The 22,183-nt window shown below is 32.3% G+C and overlaps 2 protein-coding genes across 2 annotated transcripts; both read left to right on the top strand.

Moving 5' to 3' along the window:
• The first annotated feature begins 9,130 nt into the window (after positions 1–9,130).
• On the top strand, positions 9,131–11,570 carry LOC7454706 (elongation factor 1-delta 2). The gene is made up of 8 exons (XM_002321660.4): positions 9,131–9,283; positions 9,405–9,500; positions 9,663–9,779; positions 9,872–9,965; positions 10,131–10,248; positions 10,467–10,580; positions 11,107–11,268; positions 11,377–11,570. Coding segments are annotated over exons 2-8 (693 nt in total). The 5' UTR covers positions 9,131–9,283; positions 9,405–9,414; the 3' UTR covers positions 11,379–11,570.
• Positions 11,571–12,135: 565 nt separating this feature from the next.
• LOC7463120 (UPF0235 protein At5g63440) lies at positions 12,136–16,468 on the top strand. The gene is made up of 8 exons (XM_002321661.4): positions 12,136–12,587; positions 12,651–12,825; positions 12,969–13,083; positions 13,965–14,118; positions 14,311–14,404; positions 15,417–15,505; positions 15,618–15,686; positions 16,261–16,468. The coding sequence occupies exons 2-8, from the start codon at positions 12,711–12,713 to the stop codon at positions 16,318–16,320; spliced, it is 696 nt and encodes a 231-aa protein (XP_002321697.1). The 5' UTR covers positions 12,136–12,587; positions 12,651–12,710; the 3' UTR covers positions 16,321–16,468.
• Positions 16,469–22,183: the final 5,715 nt, after the last annotated feature.

Genomic DNA, 22,183 nt, shown 5'->3' on the forward strand with positions numbered 1-22,183 from the left:
TATAAAAGACAAATTACTAACAATATAATGATTTTCTAGTACATTTTTTTTTTAAGATAAACCTCCCACCATCCACTTTAAACCTAAAACTCAATATCTTTTTGTATCTCGTTTATAAGATATTTATATTAAATATCTTATAAATATCCTAAGTATTTATGAAAATATGTACATTATATAAAACATCATAAAAATAATAAGAAAGAAAAGCGGGTCAACCAGATGAAGGTCGACTTGTCTGATGATAGTAGGTCTGGCTAGGCCCGCCTAGAGTAGATGAGTCATATTTATTTAATATGAACTGGAGCCTATTCGGAGCCCGATTGGATCAGCCCAATAATTAGTATTATTGTATATTTTTTTCATGTATCATAAAAGCTTTGCAAGTCTTGCAAACAAGTAAGTTTGGAAGACTTGACCTTGCAGGAGTGGGGAATGAATTATTTATAAACGAGTAATGTTAGCTTTTGTGTGTACAAGCCGTCATAAAAGTTGTTTCCGGCCCATGTAAGGTGCATTCATAGGCATAATTGTTGGCCTCGGCGTTGGCATAGTTATAAACATAGTTGTCGTTGCGTTGAGGTTTTGTTAGCCATGAAACAAGCTTTTGAAAGACCAAAATGAACTGTATTTTTGTTCAATTTCCACATACGATGCCAATGATGAGACTAGAAAAAATCCTCAGGAGAAGGATTGAAGGCGCTTTTCGTGAGCTGATAAAACCAGACTTAGAGGACTTTGTGAGCTCAACATCTCTAATGCTTAAATCAGTATAGTGTTTTTACCGGTGACAGGAAAAGTGAGTTGTATTTGTGTGTAAAGAGAATAAATGGTATTCTTTAAACTTAAATGTTCCTTAAACCTTGTTTAAGTATTGTATTAGACATGTGTTGTGCTAGAGCTCTATAAAAATGAATTATAGATAAATTTGTTTATATATATTTTTTTAAGATAAATATCTTAAGAAATATCAAAGTTTTAATATATTTTATATTAACATCTCATAAATATTTAAGTTATAAGATATTTAATATAAATATATATAAATATCCTATATATTTATAAAGATATATACATTGTATAAAACACTGTAAAAATAATGAGAAAGAAGATCTGATCGATCAGACAAAGGTCAGGTTGTTCGATGTTGGTGGACTCGACTGGAGCTGATAGTGCATGGGTATCTTATTCGGGCAAGGTGAAGTGTACCCGACACCCAATTAAATTAGGCCCAAAAAATAATATTATTATATAGTTTTTTCATATATCATCATAATTAAAACAAAAGCAAATAATATCGGCAATCAAATTAATGCCCAAGAACTAAAACACTTCGACCACACTCGTAAAAGATGAAAGAAGTTTCAATTATGACATTCAAGTAGGACTCTTTAGAAACGAGGACGATAAAAGTATGATTTACATTCTTCAACAAGGAGTCCCGATGAAAATAAAAAAAAAACCCCTCCAAACAAGAACGGAGAGAGGGGTGGTTGGCAGCGGCCTCGACCGTATAAAAATTAAAATTATTATTTTATTTTTTTGAATAATTATAAATTTAAGCCCTAAAATTATTAGATTTTAAGTTTTGCCCCTCTACTTTCGAAGCATCTTTACTAACAATATATCTAAGATTTCTATTTATTTTTACATTTTAAAAACACTTTTGAAAAATTTTAATTTTTTTTACTTCAAATTAATTTTTTTTAATATTTTTAAATCATTTTAATATACTAATATTAAAAATAATTTTTTTAAAATAAAAAAATATCATTTTAATAAATTTTTAAATAAAAAATATTTTAAAAAATAATCACAATTAAACTCTCATAAACCTATAATTTACCGAAGATTTTGGAAGGCTGAATTTGATCCTCAACAAACTTTATCTTACTATCACGAACATGAGACGTCAAACTTTGATTGGCTTGAAATGAAACACACCTCAACACAAATTTCAAGTTTAAGACAATAGAAGGAGGAAGTTCCGTGGTAAACGGGATCTAGGAATATTGTATAATTTAATAAATTCTTTTACTGATAAAACAAAATTATTTTTAATATATATAAGTTTTTTTTTTCCTATTTCACTTCTAAGCTTCTCTATTTTAATTAATTATTAATATGAATAAATCTTTTTTTATCCTTTAATAATTAACTCAGTTCAATTGTATGACTTGAACTAGCCAAAGTAGTGTTGGGTCAAGCTCTCTTAACATAATTAAATACTTGTTTGAATGGAACATAATTTACAGATACAGAGGTTGTTAGACATGTTGAGGTTTTTTTCATTAAATGGTGTCAATAATAAAATATAAAAATCAATGATAAAATAATAGAATATTATATGATCAAGACGAGATAAAATTATTCTTCTTAGGATACGCCAGCGATACGGTAATATTGTGGTTCATTTTTATAAGGATAACGATTGATCTCTTAATCTTTTCTTAATCTTTATTATAATTAGATTAATAATTAATAAATAATAAAAATAATAAATAAGAAATAATAACAATATATATTTAAAAATAAAAAAAATTATTTTAAAAAAATATTGCGTTTAATAGGATTTGAACCTATACCAAAGGTTTAGAAGACTTACAATGGACGCTTTTCCATTTCAAATTTTTTTTCTTTCACATCTCTTGGTCATAAAAACAAAATATAAAAACAAAATATAAAATATGTGAAATAGTTTCGGGAATTGCATTGCATATTTAATTAAAAATGAAATTAATTAAAAATTATAAAATTAAATGATAGGTCAATTATTATTTCATTTTTTAATATTTAATATTTAATATTAATTATTAATTAAATATTTTTTATAGAGAAATAAGAGAGGAGTGAGGAGGGAGAATTATTAAAGGAGTTGAACGCTGTTCCCCGAATGTTAAGATTTAGGATAAATAATTTTAAACCTTGGATAGTGTTTAGTATAAAGTAAAAAAATAAAATAGAGGTGAATTATTTCATGAGTAGTTATTATATAAATAATTTTAAAATATTGAAGTTAGTTTTGAATATTATTTTTGAATATTTTAAATTATTTTAATGTATTGATATCAAAATAAATTTTAAAAATAAAAAAATATTTTTTTGATATATTTTTAAGTAAAAAAATATTTTAAAATGCTATTTTTACCACACTTCTAAATAAATAGTTAATAAATTTAAAAATGATTTGTCAGTAAAAAAAGAGAGAGAAAGTACTTAAATTATTAAAAATATTTGATGAGGGAGATTAAAAAAATTAGTGTGTATTTTGATAAAGAAAGTGAGAGAGAGAGAGAAAATACAAATAGTATTGTTTGGAGTAGGGGTGAGCAAAAAAATCAAAAAACTGATTAAACCGAGAAAATAAAAAAACAAATAACAGAAAAAATCGAACCATGAAAAAAACCCGATTAGAATTTCAAAAAAAACCGAACCGAACCGAACTCAAATAAAAAAAACCGAGCCAAAAACAAAAAAAACTGAGCCAAACCGGTTTGAACTTATTTTTGTTCTAAAAAACCGAACCGAAACCGGTCGGTTTGAACCGGTTTTGGTTTTTTTTAAAAAAATTGATTTAGTTACTTTTTTTTGATAAAAATCAAACCGAATCGAAAATAATTACCCCTAGTCTGGAGAGTGAATTTTACATGGAAGGTAATTTTTTGTCCTTCAAAAACACCAATGCGGGTAGGATCCTTAACAATTAAACTTCTTAAAAAAAAAATCAACCAAACATGATTAAATTGTGAAAGGGCAAATTTCAACCTCAATAACCCTTGTACCAAACATATTCATAGAAAGAAAAGGGTGGGAATTTTTTTAATAATATTAAATTTCATTTTTTTTACATGGAGTTAAAATGGTGTTTGAGTTATACATTCAATGCTATTGATATTTATATTTCATATTAGTTAAGAGTTGACGGTAGAAATTTTCCAGGGAGTCAAAATTTAAATTTTAAAAGTTTTAACCATAAATTTAAAATTATTCTTTTTATAGAGGTATAATATTAATGATTTTTTTTTGCAGGCTCATGTCCATGCCAATCCATTGCCTCCACCCTTGAACAGTGTTATGACAAGAATTATTATTATTATTATAGAAAATACTAAAACAAGTGGGTTTTTACTGTAACAATTTATATATATTTTTTTAATTTATTCCTTAAAATTTGTTTTTTTATTTTATTTTTTTATTTAATAATTATTTGATTTTGAATTTGTCTTTGTAGTTTATTTTAAATTGCTATCTATAAAACTGTTATAATCTCAAACAAATGTCCTGACATTTGATTTGTACTCGATTTTGTAAGTATTTATTTTTTTATTGTATAATTAAGTAAAAAATATTTTTAAAAAATAAATTTATTAAATCTAAAGAAATTTATGACCTAGGTCGTATGTTTGGTGTATTAAGCTGAGTAGTTTTAATTTTATCAAATGACTTAAATTTTTAACAAACCTTTATTTTAATTATTTTTCCTCTTTATTCAAAAAGTGTGATCCTAATTAAAAACATTAATGCTGTTTTGAAAAAAATTAAAAAAAATTATGATGATATTATCAACTGCTTTATAAATAATTATGTATTAACATAATATGTGGATTTTTGCTAATAATGTGCTCATTAATATTAAATGAGAAAAATATACATATTAAATCTTTTTTATTTTTTTATCAAATTAAAAACCTGTGAGAAAAAAATGATATTTTTTTTTGGAAAAAATATTAGTAAGAAAATCAGAAATTATACTAGAAATAATTGTCCATGAAGTTTAAATTATTCATGCTCTAAAAAAACATAATTGAAGAGCTCTCGTGATATGAGATCAGATATATTAATATGCATATTTATCTCAGCTTCCCGACTCAATTTTTTTTATTGAAATTAAAATATTTGTTATCATTTATTAACACATAATTTTCAATTTATTTTATTAAACACACGTATTAATTTTTTAGTTTGCGGTTAAAATTTTTCTTAGTGGTAAAAAAAAATAACAACGCCTATGTATTTTTTGCGTTGAAAAATTACTCCACCCCATGGTATAATGTGGGGGGATCAAACTAGTGATTTCTTATATGACATAAGTGTTCTTGGATAGGTTGGACCATTCCATCCAATTTTGAAAAAGGAAGTCAATTACATTATTTTTTGTCGATTTGATGATAGACTTAACTTTTACAATTGCCTCCCTGGCCGTTGCAAACATTAAGCAAGAACAAGGTGCACAAATGTAATCGAGAGATAAATTCTTAAACCTGGGTGGGATAAAAGAATTGATAAAGGGAATATAGATGATGATATAAATCTTACTAAGAAACAAAAGTTGATCATCCACCATGAATAATTTCCCTGTTTTAGCTTGATCATGTGACTAGAATTGACATTGCCTCGTGTTGATCGGTGTTTATCATCCCATCCCACCACCCATGTATTTTTTATATATAAAAAAAATTAAGAAGTGTTTTAGAAAATTAGCACAAGCCAAAAAAAGATTTTGGAAAATAACATGGTTTGGTTAAAGTCATGGGTGAAAATTGTGACTTTTTAAAAAGTTATGGTTAGGAATAAAATATTTTAAAGAAATAGTTAAAATGGACTGGTATAGATTTCAAAAAGAAGAGAGGAGAGAAAAGAAAGGGAATAAAAAAAGAATAAGATCCTGAAGGCATATTGAAGCTTCGTTGACGACATCCTCGACACCAATAAAAAGATCTCGATAAGATAAATCTAACAATACCAAGAAAGGTCAACAATTATAGCCAGAATGGGTCACACACGTTGCTCAAAAGCAAATAAACCACCTATTACCTCTAGACAATGCGCATGGCCCACTTTAGCCACCATTTGTGACATTTTCTTAGTGTCGTTGGATTTGTCTTGTCAATATCTTTTTAATAATATTAGATTTGTCATCATGTTTTGTTGTGCCTATAGGGTCTTATTTTTTCTTTATTTTATTTTCTTTTCTCTCTCCCCTCTTCTTCTTGAAATTTATGTTAACTCATTTTAACCATTTCTTCAAAATGTCACCATTCCTAATTGCAACTTTTAAAAAGGTCATGGTTACTTTTTTTAATAAACAGAAAGATCAAATACCTTTTTTAATAACCTAGATAGGAATCCTGTCAACTTGTCTTTTAATGCCAAAAGATAGGCCTTTGACAAAACCTTTTTGGGACATCTAAAACTGATTGATGCCCAATCCTAGTCTGATCGACTACGCTTGGAAGGTCAAGTGTTGTTCGTAGACCACTCATTCTCATTGAGATCTGTTTTCCCTTTATCGCAATTCACATATCTTCCTTAAGGCAAGGGTAACGTCTTATTATTCGCAATAATCATTTTCTTCTTTTTTGTAGAAGAGTGCTTTCCTCTTCTCCTAATTCAAGCGGATGCACCAAGACATTAAAAGTGCAGACAAAACAAGTCCATTCCTTTTAGTGTGCTTACCTAAATGAATCTCTTGTGCACCTCACGCTCTAATGTAGAGAAAGTCGTTTGTTCATGACAATAGACAAATTTGAAGATGAACTTTCGCCCAAACTAAGTTCTTGCTTTTGGATTCAATCCTTAGTAAAGTGTTCAATCTCGTGGAGAGGTACGCCTCTAAAAGAAAAGAGAGTAGATATAGGCTCGAGAACAGGCTTTATGAACAAATTGTCGATACAGAATCTGAGCCTCCAAGCCAAGCCCTTGAACTTCACTCACTGGCCATTCAATTCAACAACATGAAAAGTCAATTCGATTTTGGTTAGATGTTAGCTTCAGGAGCTTCCTTTTAGTTAGACGCATGATCGAAGGTTGAAATAATGATTTGGGGTCAAAGGAAGAAGACAACATTCAACCTTTCCTCCATCTATGATTAGGAATTCCTCCAATGAGTCGAAGTCCTTGAAAAGGTAGATGAGATAAAGGATAAAAGTCTCACTCTACCAAATCAAAGATTCAAGATTACATTTTTATTGATTGGGATCAAACAAAAGTAGAATCATTTAGAAAGACCATGATTTTCATTTAAAGCCGATTTCCAACCTATGATTAGGAAACTAGATGACTCAAGGTTCGAGGATTGATCGGACAATGAAGTCAGCCCAACCTTTTAAGTTTAAAGAGATTGGAGGAATTACTAATTTATGCCTAGCCACAAGAAGAGCCAACTAATCTCTTGATCCATAACAACTAGGAGGCGAACGACCTTTCTCTCTCAATTCGGCACATAATCATCAGCTACTATGGATTTCAGGGTTTCCCTTATGGATTGACTCAAAGAAAAAGAAAGAGGCGCACCCTTATATAAATAAAAAGAAGAGATATGAACAAAGCAATGTGACTAAATGAGTTCAATCAAAGAGCAAGAGGGACATGTATAATCTAAGGTAGAAAACAATAAGAGAAGACAATTTATCATTTTGTAGCTCTTCATTGAAGGTGGAGTTCCTATTCTAGTTATTCTCTATAACTATGGAATTAGAGCATCACATTTCCTTGAGCATCCACACTAATCAAACCACACGATTCACTTTCCACACCTCTTTTATTGTAGCACCATTCATCGAAAAAAGCTTTTATTCCTGAATAAGAACAATACTGGCCTTTAGTTTCCTTAACACCGATTTAACCCCCATTTTTTTTTCTTAATTGGGTTTTCCTCTCATGTTTTATGACAAGATCTTCATGACAAACAAATACTCATCTTGGGGAAAAAGTTACAGTAGAAGAAAGCCTTCAAAGCTATCTTGTACTTCTCTTTTATTTAGTATAGCTCAAGAGAAAGAGGTCCTAGAGAGAGATCTCCACCAGGGTAGACGGACGAGCAAACTACCTTATGCAGCTGGAAGACCAGGGAAGGTATGCTGCTTTTAGGTAAAAAAAATGGTGACTGAGGAAGCAACATGAGCGTGAAACCGAGGATTTCACCTATTTTTCTTTATGTAAAAAGAAAGACGAAGTACCTTTCTCCATAATCAATGTTGACATTTTCCATAAGCAAAAACGATTCCAATTGCTACAATGAAATGACCAATAGATTCTATCTTGACTTTGACTGCTTTTTTTTATCCATATAATGTGAAGTGATGAGTTGGTTATAAATTCTAAATTTATACTTATTAATTAATAATATGCATTGGTCTGCTTTTTTTTTTTTGTGACCAAATGATCTTTCTTTCGAGACCGCCCATTCTTATTCATCATACGACATTAGAAAGAAAAAATGAATATCACAAGTAGAGTGAAAAGCATAATCTAACATGGATGAGAATCCGAAGATAAAAACTGAAATCTAAATCCATTGAAATACATATGATGTTTGTGTTTAATGAAATGGATTGAAAAATATAAAAATTGATAAATTGAATAAGAATTGTTAATGCTGATTAAAGATCTAAATGGGATGCTGGTCTTCTTTGTAAAAAGTAAAAGATACATGCACATGTAAATGTTTTATCTTATTCTTTTTATTTTTTACATTTTATTTTATTTATTTTTGAGGTTAGTTTTACTCGCTAAATACATATGATTTTCGTTCTTCTAAATTAATTGTGAAAATACAACTTATCCATTTTAAATTTAAGATGAGAAAAAAATCAAAGATAAATTAAAATAATATCTTTGAAGCACTATAAAAATAATTTAAAAGATCAATTAATTATTTTTTAAATAATTAAACTAACAAGCTTTTAAAATAAGAGAGATGACGGTAATTAAAAATTAATGAGAAAACTATCTTTAATATCTTTTAGTTTGCTTTATTAATTACTTACCTACTGTATTTTGAAAAATCATAACTTACATCCGGGGTTGATAAAAAAAATTAATTGCATAAAGAAACCAAACTACTCATATATAATATATAAAAATATCATTTTCTCTCTAGTGACTATTTAAACTCAAATCAAAATCTAGTGTATATAATCAATTTTTCTTAAATATTCTCAAATCAATTTTTTCTCAAATAAAAATCTAGTATTTATATTAATACGTTAAAATAATAAAAAACTAGTTTAAAAAACATTTTTAAAAATAGAATGAAAAATAAAAAATGACGTATCATAACAGAACGTACCCCAAACCAAAAGTGGCAATACGTTGGGCCTAAAGAATGGGTTCCGATAATATCACGAAGTAACACTGCTCATAAAACACCAGATCACCTCTCCCTTCTCTATATATATATTTATTCCCGTTCTCACTCTCCCAAAAAAACCCTAGACCTCTTAACGTTGTGCCATACCTCTATCTCCTTTCTTGCCGTTGTCATTACCTTCTCTCTTCCAAAGTACGAACGAATCCACCCAACAGATTTTCTTACATATTCGTAGTTTCGTACCTTGGCGATTTCTCTTACTTGTTATCATATTTGAATATAATCACCATCTGTTTCATGTTTTTTATTTCAGCTTTTAAGCAATGGCAGTCACTTTCTACGATCTCACCTCAGCTGCTGGCCTCAAGAAACTCGATGACTTTCTCCTTTCCCGCAGCTACATTTCCGGGTATCCTTTTCTTTTTATCTGGGATTTTTTTGTGGTATATCGGCTGGGCTTTGGCACATCCGGTGATTATGTCCACCTTTTTGGTCAAGTAAAAAACAAGCTGTCCATGCCGGGACTAAGGATCTCTCTTTAGTAACTGTTTTTTTTTTTTGGTCTTCTCAGGTACCAAGCTTCCAAAGATGATCTGACTGTGTACTCAGCTCTTTCAAGTGCCCCATCAGCTGAACATGTTAACGTGTATCGGTGGTACACTCATATTGATGCTCTCTTGAGGATCTCGTAAGTTTTCGTGACTTTCTTTATCTTTTGTTTATGTAAATTCAATAGTTTTGATAGTGGGGTATTCAATTTTGTATTTGGGTCTGCTGTAGTGGTGTCGAAGCTGAAGGATGTGGAGTTGTTGTCAAGGGATCTGCTCCCATCACAGAGGAGGCAATTGCCACTCCTCCATCTGCTGAGACAAAGGCAAGTATTGATTTTTCTTGTGAATTGGCGATTGGTTTGTCGTTTTTATCAAGTAATTTAGGTGGGAGATTTGCTCTCTATTGTTGCTTTGAATTTATTTAAATTTGCTTTGTAAAACCTGTATGTGTTGTTATTTATCGGTGGGATTTGTATGTTGGTTTTTAGGCTGCTGAGGATGACGATGACGATGATGTGGATCTCTTTGGTGAGGAGACCGAGGAGGAAAAGAAGGCTGCCGAAGAACGTGCAGCTACTGTTAAGGCAGCCTCGAAGAAGAAAGAGTGTAAGCTTCTTTTCATTCACTGATTGGGAAGGTGGCCAAAGTGTTTTTTTTTGTTTAAATGAGGCATTGATAAGAAATTTCTTGGAATTCTGTAGATAAATTTTATTCATGTGGGAATAGTTTGACGTGTTTCTTTCATGTTGATTTGGGTTCTCTACTACTGTGTTTGTAAAGTTCGACGAACTTGATTTTCTGTTTTCTTTGTATTCTGTTCTCAGCTGGCAAGTCATCTGTTTTGTTGGATGTTAAGCCATGGGATGATGAGACTGACATGAAGAAGCTTGAGGAAGCAGTTAGAAGTGTTGAGATGGAAGGACTTCTTTGGGGAGCATGTAAGTTCTTTGGAGAGCCACTTAATGCGACCTTACTGTTTAGATTATTAAGGCAGATACAACTCTTCTTTAGGCTTGTATTTTTTGAACTGTTCATACATCTCTAGGATATTCATCAATCCCCCATTCCCCATGAATTCTAAGAGAATAGAGAAGAGTTGATTATTTTAAACATAACTGGTCTGCGCTATTATATCCACTTTATCCGTAACTAATTAATGTGCATAAGCTGTTCTCCTGGCACCTTTAAGGAAAAAATGATAATTTTTAACGACAGAATAAGATGGTCTGTGCTGTGCCTGTAATTTTCTTCTAAGTTGTGCTTGAACTCCTCTTTGCCTTTTTTTTTCGTTTAGAGTGTTACTTGTATCTTGATTCTTCCAAGTTAGCACGCTTTTGCCTGGTCTTTTAATTATTATTTTTTTACTGTAGGGGGGGGGATATATAGTTTTATTATTCGTCTTGAAAGGAGTACTGTTGATTTTGGCATATTTTTCTGATGCTTACCTTTGGTTTTCTATGGCAGCCAAGCTTGTACCTGTAGGATATGGCATTAAGAAATTGACAATTATGCTCACAATTGTTGATGACTTGGTCTCTGTGGACACTCTCATCGAGGAACGTTTGACAACTGAACCCATCAACGAGTATGTCCAGAGCTGTGACATCGTGGCCTTCAACAAAATCTGTAAGTGTAGATGATTATTATGCGACAACATAATGGAACCTTCCAGAGCCTGTGTATTCGAAAGTGTGTTGACTCATGCTTACATGCTGTTTATTCTTTTTATTGCAGAATCGAAGGATCACGGTGACAATGGGCGCAGGCGAGGTTTCTAGGAGTGTGAAGGAGTTATAAATTTTATTTCGTTCTTAACGGAGCCATATTATTATATTTCCTATTCCTATTTTTGTTGCTCAAAACTGAGTTTACTGTAGTCCTTTCCCATTCGTTTGCGGTCCTAGTAAAATGAGTGTCAACTTCTTGTTTTTTTGGATGTTAATCATTTTCTCGTTTGCTGTGAAAATGGTTTTTTCATTTTCAGTTAACCATGGCAGCCTTTACGTTGTTTGCTTGGTTCAAGCGATTGATGTCCCAACGTCGTATCATTCTGTTAAGATTTGAGAGTTTTGTTAAATGGGACGACAGTTAAAAGTTGATGATGACAGTGAACAGGTTCTTACAAAAGTACTTGCAAAACTGAGCCTAAAAACTTCGGAAAAATTGAAAAAGCAACATGAGAAACTTGTAATTTCGCCAGGCACAGATTTGTGCGGTTTGTGCTCTTCTGACTAGCAAATTTGCGGAATTTCGAATCTGCTCTTTGTTGAGAATCCTTGACTGCTTGGACCCCATTTCATGTAATCAGACCACTAAAATCATATTAAAAGTTGCATTTCGGTTTGTATAGAAATCAGCTAATACCAAATTTTTGTTTAGAATTGTTTTTTTTTTCCTTTGTTGCAAAAATGTTTGAAGGTTTAAATCGTCCTGTTTTCCTAAATTTTGACGGTATATTCCAGGGAAACCAAAACAATATTGATGTTTTACAATGCCAAAGCTAAAAATGATATGGGATTTTGTGCCCGCAAAAGCACGAACACAGCCATAACTAAAGCCAAGCGCTAGACAAACCATACCAAATTCCGAGGACTGTATGCCAAGATTTGGGACAATTTTGTAGCAGGTCTTAAATGGGTTATTGGAGATGGCAAGTCAATCTCATTCTGGTATGATATAGGTCCCCATGCTCAGTGTTGCTCAATGCATTGCCGTGATTTGGCCTCCATGTGGATTAAACGGTGAAGACAAAGTCATATGGAGCATATTAAGATTTTCTATTTAAGATGCCACAATATTCTTTGAGTGCAATTGACAAGACTATCCTTTAGTTTATATCAAGCTTTCTTCAGAATATGCAGATAAATTTGTTTTGTTTCTCCTTTTGTTACAAAGTCGTCTTGTAGTTTGATATAAAAAGAGGACACCGTGTTGGAGCCTTAAAGGTAAAGGTTCTACTTTCTTTCTGTCTTTTGCTTCTCTCCGCGCTCTGAATTTGATTACTGTAGGGAGGATTCCTGGTTGTCCTCGACCTAGACCTAGATTTGGAGTAAGAGAGAGAAAGAGAGATGCCGAAGAGAACAACGCACACGTACTCAAGCGAGAACGCAGTTCCCGAAGGACCAGACTCCGAACTCTTCGTCTACTACTGCAAGCATTGTGGCTCTCACCTCCTCATCACTGGTTCCTCCCTCTCTCCCAATCACTTTATTATTATTATTATTGTTATATTAACCTTCAAATTTCCATGTTAAAGTTATGAATAATATCTGGTTGATTTATTATTAATTTTAAATACTGAAATATGTTTGTTTGTTTGTTATAAGATAACCAATTGCAGAAAATGCCGAAAAGGAAGACTGATAGAGCTTATGTATTAGACAAGAAGAAACATCTTGCAAGGCTCCATATGAATGAGGCTGGAAAAGTTCTCCTGAAAAGGTTTCATTTTTACTTCCATCTTTACTTGTTTCATTCATTGCTTTCTGCTTCTTAACTTTGCTTTCTGCTTTTGTTATTTTGTGGTATTTCATTTTCTTAAGGGCGCAAAGAAACATGCTGCTGGATTTATTCTACTTATATATAGTAGTACCAACTGAATCTGTCAATCTTTCATTTTTATGTTGTTTGTCCATTACAACTTTAAGGGTATCGGTTTTCCGTCTAGTTGGTTTCATGTAGTGATGGTATAGTCATTGTAGGTGAATGAATGCTTTTCGAGAGGAGGGTTTTGTATTGAAAAATATCGAGTTTGGAAGGTTGTTTTCAGTTAGTTGTTGTTTGGCTGCTGTCGACGAGTAAACCTAAAGGGAATCTGATATTGACTTCTCTGTTATTGAAGTGATTCTTTGAGGTTGAAATGGAAAAAACTTTTTATGCAAGGGCTACTTGGCCATTCTTTTTTTTTTTTGGTGGGAATTTTATTGCAAGGCGCCTCAGACCTTGTTTCTTGGCAAATGTTCACACGCTTTCCTGATATGGTTTCTTCGGAGGAATTCACAAGTGCTCTTCCAGGAGTCATGACCTATTTTTTCTAACCATCATGCCTATTCTAGGCTGTGCTGTATATTTGAAGTTAGAAATGGTAGTTAATCTTTAAAGCTAACTATCAAGATTGAAGATGTTGACTTGTCTATTTCTTCACTGGCATCGATCCATCATATGATTCGTTTCATGTCATATGTTGAACTGCTAAGGTAGTATATGTTTGCAAGTGTTCTTCTTTAAGTTATTGAGTGTACATGTTATTTCTTGAGGTTTCAGTGATAGATAGATTCTAATTGCATTAGAGCTCATTACGATTCTGGATCATTCATGTCTAGAGGTGAAGGAAAATTTGAGAAGCAATTTCGCATGAACTGCATGGGCTGTGGGCTGTTTGTTTGCTATCGAGCTGAAGAAGATCTGGAATCTGCTTCTTTTATATATGTTGTTGATGGTGCACTTAGCACAGTTGCCGCCGAAACTAACCCTCAGGTACAAGTAACTGTTGTTAAGAGTTAAGACTTGGAGTAATCAAACATCCAAAGCTTTTGCTTAATGAATTATGAGATTTTATCCAATGTTCATTGATCATATAATTTCCTGCCTTTCATGTTTATGCATAAAAATGATAATGAACGTGTGCCTTGGAAATTTCCTCATATGGTCTTCTGGCATATGCTGTAGGATGCTCCTGTGCCCCCTTGCATATCACAATTAGGAGGACTTGTGCAGGTGGCCATTGAGGTTGAAGACCGTGCACAAAGATCAGCAATAACAAGTAATGTGATTTTAACCTAATGTTTTGATCTGCATATCTTGGATACTATTTGGCTTGCATCTCCTTCTTGGCCCCAATTAAAATGGACATGACCTTCATTCTGTCACTGTTTAAACAATTATCAAATGAAGTGGTGTTAATTAATTAACAGTTGCTGATATGTCCGTAGTCTGTTGGCTCATGTGTCTACCTGCTTTACAGGTTGGATGCAGTTGAACTAAATTCGGCATCCAATCCATATACCCCATAGATGTTGAGTTCTGTCCATGCATAAAGTGGCACATATTATGTTTTCATTTTTGACAAACTCAAGGAAATGTGCATATGCAAATAGTATAAATGGATGTATCTCTTTGGTGAAGGGGGAGAGAGAGAAGCAGGAATGGGGAGAGTTGAGTGCTCAACCTTAAGGAATATTGAGTGAAAAGGCCCCTGTTATTGTACTGGTGAAAAAATTGGAGTGACCTATATGGAGTTCTGAGCTGACAGTAGAATTGATAGTATCTTCCTAGCACATTACATCCCTTTAGTTATAATTACTTCCTGGATCAATAAGAAGTGATTATATGAAGTGCGGTGGATATAACAAGCATGGGGATGCATTTTGTTAAAGTCTTCTCCAGTTAACAAATGTAGTGTTTCCTCTGTTGTCATCCTGCATCTGTGCAACACCCTCCCCACTCGGTTTGTGCTCCTTGCATGATCACTTGTAATCCGACCTCATGTCCATAATATTTTGTTAGAATTGAGGAAATTCTGGAGAGGCACAAACCACCTGTGTCATAACCACAAGCAGTGATATGCATGAATGCATATGAAATGTAGCATACAAACGTACAAATACTACGTAGACACATTTATATTCAACTTATAGTTGCATGAAAAAGATGCAGAAGTTTCAGAATGGTGAAGGAAGAGAACATCATAATTGTCTTATCTAATGCTTTTTGTTGCCTGTTCATGTATTGTTTTTTTAAATCGTGAACATTATGTTTAATATTTTTCTTTTCAGGAGTGAATGCTGATGATGTTCGAGTCACTGTAGCTGCCCCCGCTGCCCGTGGCGAAGCTAACAACGAACTTTTGGAATTTGTGGGCAAGGTATGCTCTTCTATTATAACCCTACCCTTAAAGTCATGCTAGTAAAATTAGGCATAGAATCTTACATCATTAATTTGACGTGCCAAGGTTAACATGATCCTCCCTCACACAGGTGTTAGGTCTGAAACTGAGCCAGATGACTCTTCAAAGAGGATGGAATAACAAATCAAAGCTGCTTGTTGTAAGTAAATTGAAAGTTCTGTTCTTCATCAGCCTAGGTTTGCATGCGAGCGCATGTGTGCTTGCATCTTCTGTAAATGTGTAAAATCCAAGAAGATGGAAGTTTTGTTTGAGATCCATTTAAATACTTCCACCTACTCGCTTATCTGTTGGAGATCAGCTTGTTATGTGGAACATAATTTCTCTGATACTGCGTAGACCATCATTTCACTGCTTTAGTTATTCGTTTTTTTATAGATTTCAAGCATATATGAAATAGAACTAGTAATACCAAGTTTGATATAATTGATAAAAATGTGGAAATTTTTGTGTCCAAATGAACTGATTACCGTATAAATCTTCTTAGTTGGTTGCCTTTGATGACCATTCAATCCAGTCTAGACCAAATTAATCTGTTGTTTCTAGGAACGTTGCCAGTCTGAACAAGAGAAGAATTGTAGGCATTGTATTTGGCAACTACCTTAATTTTTCTCCAAATTGTCAATAATGGACATTTGGAGATAGCATTTACGTATCCATGATTCTGCTACTCGAAGTTTGTTTCCAGTTATATCAACTTTCTTTTCTTTTTTCAGGTGGAGGATCTGTCTGCTAGACAGGTGTACGAGAAACTACTGGAAGCAGCACAACCTTGAAGCAGCTGTATTTTTAATACAACATAGATTCGAATTGTTTCAGCAATTTCTTTTTATGTCTGGTTAATTTGTAATGGTGTTTTTACTTCTATACCTAAAACACTTAAAACAGACTTATAAGAACATTAAAGTATTTTTATATGACTCATTTATCATTCCAAATAGGATTAAGAACATTAAAGTATTTTTATGACTCATTTATCATTCCAAATAGGATGAGGATAAATATGTATTTTTTTTATTTTGATTCCACAGTAAAAAGACTCAAATATCATTGGAAAGAAAAAAAATAAATTTAATATCAAAAGAAATTTTTATATTTTCACAATGGTTTTTTCTTTATTATAATTTAAGCTTAGAGGCATTTTGATATTTACACAAATATAATAATAAATAATGAAATATACAATGAAATTAAAAAAATACCCTTACAAAATTAAGCTCGAGGTCAAGGGGTATTTTTGGCTTTTCACAATAGTTTTTTTATAATTACACAGTTAACTCAAGAACAATTTCATATTTGGCTAAATAAAAAAAAGGTAGGCGTGCATGGGAGGCACATGTGCCTTTCGAGTGGCGCGTATAGTGCCTCCCAGTGTCCAAAACTACCATTTTACTATGCCGTTGGAAGCATCACCATGTACTCTTCCTGTTGGTGTAACGTGTCTCCGTTGGTGGTTTGATTTGGTGACAACAAATTTTTTTTTTCCTTCTCTACCCTCAAATATTGTAGTTTGGCCCTCTTGGTTGTTAACATTTCAACTCCAGTTCTTATTATTTTGATTTTTAATTTTTGGTATTGGTTCTTTTGTAAAAGTTTTATTTGTTTTTAATTTCATCATTCAATCTCAATTTACCAAATATTATATTCTCCAAAATGCTCCTCATTTTTTGGATTTTTAATTTTTATCATTGGTCATTTTATAAAAATTTTAGTGATTTTCAATTTCATCATTCAATTCAATTGATGATATTATATTTTCCAATTTGATTTTCATTACTTTGATTTCTATTTTTTTTTCTCGACTTTGTTGGAAAAAATATTATTATTTTCAATTTCACCTTTTAATTTCAAAATTGTTTTTTTTTTATTTTTATGTCAATTTTTATCCTCATTCTTTTATTTCTTTTTGTTTTTTTTTCAATTTCACTCTTCAATTAAATATAAAATTTATTTTGTATTTTAATTTTGATTTATTCTTGCTTATTTTTAAATCCTTTTGTATAATTTTTTTTTATTTTATCATTTGACATTTGATTGATTTAGAATTGGACTTTATTATTTTATTATATTAGGTGCTTTGGCTCTAATAATTTAGGCCATGAGTTTAAAAAGTTTGCACGAGTTTTACTTTTTATTGGGCTACTCGAATCTCATGATTTGGGTCACGGGTTTGACAAGATATCTTGAGGTGGCTTGACCCTGATTACTAGAGTTACAAGATTGTCATGAGTGTTTTTTTCACCTCATTTTGACACCTTGACATCATTTAAAAAAAAAAAAAAATAGTCCAGCCCTGCGGTAAAATGCTAGCACCAAGGCTTGATAACTAATAAATTAAGTGTCATTTTTTTATATAAAAATTTTTATTTATCAAACGTTATTTCCTTGCAATCTCTCCAAGTTATATTAGGATGATTTTATGTGTTAGAGATTTTTTTCACTTTACATTATTTCACATATACAAAGTGTCAGAATATTTTAATGTTAAATCAAAGACCAATGTTATGAAATAAAATTGGAGGTTATAATTAAAAAAACTTGAAAGAACAAGGATGTAACATAAAAGGCACCCTTTCTCATTTTTAGCATGGGAAACTTTAATTTGGTCCCTCAAGTTTCAATATATGTAATATTTGATCCTTTTTATTTTAGGCTTTTTTATATTTTGATATCAAATTTTAGTTTTTAACGTTTCATTCCTAGATATTAAAAATATTGATGAAATAAAAAATATTTGATTGGTCACATTTCAACTACAAAAAAAATTAATCTTTGTGTATATGGTTCGTCTTTGTAAGGAAAGTTTAATTAAGATGGTGTTGATAATTAATCAGTGGAAAAAAATAGTTCATGATCCTTTTTTTATTCATTTAATTTTTGGTTTTTGTATTGATTATAGAGTGTTTTTTAAGTTAGAAATAAGTTTTTTAAAGTTTGCATAATGTTTTTTATATGAAAATAAGTTATAGAATAGGTTTTTGAGATCTGTTGAAATAAAAACAAAAAAAGGTGAACAATTAAAAAAAAACTAAAAGAGATCAGGAAAACACTGTGGATTCTGAGTGGATTCACTGTGGATTCAAACAGTGTTTCTCACGGTGAGTAGAGATCAGGAAAACACTGTGGATTCTGAGTGGATTCACTGTGGATTCAAACAGTGTTTCTCACGGTGAGTTTGTTCAATTTCACGAGAAGTTTTGTTCAATTTCTTCAATTATTTTTATGTGTTGTTCGCTGGCGTGTTTTCTTTTGCTTCATCATAACAAAAAAAAACTAAAAGATTTGATGATTCAACTGTTCATTCATAGTTATACACTGTGGACTCGCACAATGAACTCAGTTTTTCTTTGATTGTGTTCATCTCTGTTTTATTTGTTGGTGGTTTCTTGGATTTTGGTGGTTTCTTGGATTCGTTAGGTGCGGTTTATGGGGGATGGGACAGTTATTGGGGCTGGGATTGTTAGGTGAGGTTTGCAGGGGATGAGACTAATGTTGGGGTTGAGACTACAATCAAATGGCATAGGAATCACGCTTACAAGACCAAAAGCAGCCTCTCCAAAATGAATCTGGAATCAATCAAGAACCAGCCGAGAACTTGCCTAAAAAAAAACAAAAACATGGGCACCAACCCAGAAAATCCGGCGTGATTTTGGGAGACATTTCTTCTAGATTGTATGGGCTCTCATTATGTGCATTAAATGTAACGCCCACTCTTTTAGTTTTTTTTTAATTACTGAAAAAGCTGGTGGTTTTATTTGTGTTTAGTTGGGGATTTTACTTTAATTTTTGTTGTTGAGCAATTTGTGTACTGTTATAGCTCTGGAGATTACTGGTTACTAGGCTTGCCTAAATCAAGCTGCATTTCAGTTGAGTTTCAATCTGTTAGATCAATTTGCTATCTTTTGTCTTCTTTATTTTTTTTCCTATCTCTGTCACCCTACCCTCTAGAACAAAAACAGTCATGAAGGCTAAAGTTAAAGAAATCGATTCTCTTTCTCTCTCTCTCTCTCAAAATTGATTTGCTCAATCTCACTTCCTTTTCGTTCTCACGCACATGGCTTCTTTGCCGTAAAATATTCTTCTTTCTTTCCTCCCCAGAATCATCCATTCACTTTGTCTCTGTGTTGAAACAAAAAAAAACACACACACACCAGGCCTTTCTCTCTCTCTCTCTCTCTCTTCCATTCACAAAAACAAATTGATCTTTTTGTTATTTTTTGTTATTTCTATTCAATTATTGTAAACTCCTTCCTGCATGAAGATTTTTTCATGATTTTAATTGAATTCCCTTATGAGCTTGCATATTTATTTATTATTGTGTAGAAATTCTAGAATGGGTTGTTTACCGCCATCGTGAAGTTTGCTCCACATGCATGGCTCGACTCTGTTTCATCTGCGATGATTGTCATCGTTGTATTTGCAAGACCAAGTCATCTGTCGTTTTTGTCGCCAAGGTTAGGCCTGCCTCTTCAAATTCCATCTTTTATTTTTTCATGTTGAATGCTAATTCATTTGAATTTGATGATGGACATGATTAATTGCTAATCAATGAATCAAATTTGTTAGTTAGGTTATGCTATTTTCTTCATCTTTGAATAAGCAAGTGCACAATTTGTTGACATCTCTATATTGCTTACCATTGATCTTGATTATTTCCATGTATATTTAACAATCCAAGCTTAAATTGGTTATTCCATCTGCAGTCCCTAACTTGGTTTTTATAAAAAACAGTTTGCCCAGTCAGACTCAATAATTAGATTGAAGATTTTTGTAGCATAGCTATTGGGTCGGGGTGAAGAAATGAAAGTAGTGGTTGGAAAGTTATATTACATGGAGCTGTGTAAACGTATGTATCGTGATCAGCAATTATTTATGATTTTGTCCATATAACTTCATGAATTCAGTTGACAACAATATTGACTTTATTTTATGGTCTCAAACCCTGGTGTCAAAAGTAAAGAATGAACTATATGTACAACGTGTGTGGTCTATTACATTACTATCAATATGTTACAGTTCAAGCTCATTGTAGTAAAACTATTGTCTTGGACTATTAATTGTGCCTTTCTTTGATGTTATATGCCTAAATGTAATGACAGAGAAGTCTTTTATTAATTTTGTTTTTCTTTCTAATGCCGACGACTGTTTTTTATAATGTAGATTCTTGGGGCATCATCTCGGATGACAGGTTTGTGGGCGTAACCACTAAGCATTGACCTTCATGTTATGCTGAGAGGTGTGATTATTCAAGTGATCCGAATCAAAGTTAATCCATATGCATGTCAAAGAGACTTATGATTTTTTTCTAACTATGCACAAGATATCTTTCTTGGCTTTACTTCTGCCTTCAGGAAACTGCTGCTTGAATTGGGATGGACCTCTTTCTCGCGGAGGTTGCAAGGAGGTTATTTTCTAGCTTTATATCTTGATGAACAAACCCCGTGTTATGACAATATTTGGTTACTGATATCGCTTGAGGGATCTGTTGCTACCACCGGCTGTTAGCTGAAGAAGAGTGTGAGAGGGAAAGATTGGATTTTTATGGGGTTTTGAGGGTTTTGTGCGTGCGTGCGTGAGAGAGAGAGAGAGAGAGAGAGAGAGAGAGAGAGATCTTTGTTGATTGAGAAGAGAAGCATCCAAGGTTTTTTCAACTTTTGCTTGCAGGGATTTTTAGACCAACAAAAAGTTGCAGGGATCTGCACAAGTTGATTAGAAAGAAAACTTTGTAAGTGGTGTACATCATTCTGTGTAACTTGCAATTTATTACCCGGTTAATCAAATTTTTTCCTTCATTCAGAAATGAAAATGTGATCAATTAATTCTTGGACTTTTCAAGATTTTGATGGCTTCCTACTTTTGCCTTTTTTTGGTTTCACCATTAAACAAATAGTTTACATGATATACTATAGCTTTGGATAGGGGCTGGCAGAACTTGGTGGTTGGTTGGGTTGCAATCCTAACACAAAATCACTTTTGAGTGTTTACAACACCATCAATGATTAACGTTGGACCACATAGAAGATGTGGTCATTGATGGAAAATAGGTTGTAAAAAGAGTTTGGCAAGTGCAATGCTATGTTTTGTATCTTTTTGTTAAATCAAAGGTGGTACGTGCATTGTTGCAGGAGTGGCTTCCAAGGTTCTTATAGTTGGTCTTCCTATAATCAACACTATCACTATCATTGACAGTGGACTTCCAGTATGTTGCAATGGTCCCGTATGTTGATGCCAGTAGGAAACAAGTCTGCATGCTCCCATGAACCTGCAATTTCTAACACAGCACAACCACTGAACTTTTTATTCCAGAAATTTGAAAAGAACATGTAGGTAACATGTATGAATGCTCCTATTAGGTTGTGATTTCTAACACATAACAACCATTGAGCTTTTTGGATTAGAATTTCAATGAAGATCCTAAACATTCATAAGAATGTATATTTACCATTTGTGGGCTGTATAGCTTGAAAATAGAGAACAAGCTAGGTGGTTTATTTTTGGTTTGCCCTTTTTAATTCAAAGATTTCTTTCATTCTCTTCATGTTTTATTACTATTGATATTGGATTAGCCTTATCCTTCACTCCATTTATTTTTGCTCATCTCATTAATGTCCATGAATAACATCACCTTCTTTTTACAGG

The sequence above is a fragment of the Populus trichocarpa genome, chromosome 15 (assembly GCF_000002775.5).
Source record: "Populus trichocarpa isolate Nisqually-1 chromosome 15, P.trichocarpa_v4.1, whole genome shotgun sequence".
Lineage (NCBI taxonomy): Eukaryota > Viridiplantae > Streptophyta > Magnoliopsida > Malpighiales > Salicaceae > Populus > Populus trichocarpa.

Excerpts from the sequence above, each read along its gene's own strand:
- LOC7454706 (XM_002321660.4), top strand. The coding sequence starts at position 9,415 with ATGGCAGTCACTTTCTACGATCTCACCTCAGCTGCTGGCCTCAAGAAA. Across the intron at positions 9,966-10,130 it reads CTCCATCTGCTGAGACAAAG|GCTGCTGAGGATGACGATGA; the intron begins GCAAGTATTGAT and ends GTTGGTTTTTAG. Across the intron at positions 10,249-10,466 it reads AGCCTCGAAGAAGAAAGAGT|CTGGCAAGTCATCTGTTTTG; the intron begins GTAAGCTTCTTT and ends TTCTGTTCTCAG.
- LOC7463120 (XM_002321661.4), top strand. The coding sequence starts at position 12,711 with ATGCCGAAGAGAACAACGCACACGTACTCAAGCGAGAACGCAGTTCCC. Across the intron at positions 13,084-13,964 it reads GGAAAAGTTCTCCTGAAAAG|AGGTGAAGGAAAATTTGAGA; the intron begins GTTTCATTTTTA and ends ATTCATGTCTAG. Across the intron at positions 14,405-15,416 it reads ACAAAGATCAGCAATAACAA|GAGTGAATGCTGATGATGTT; the intron begins GTAATGTGATTT and ends TTTTCTTTTCAG.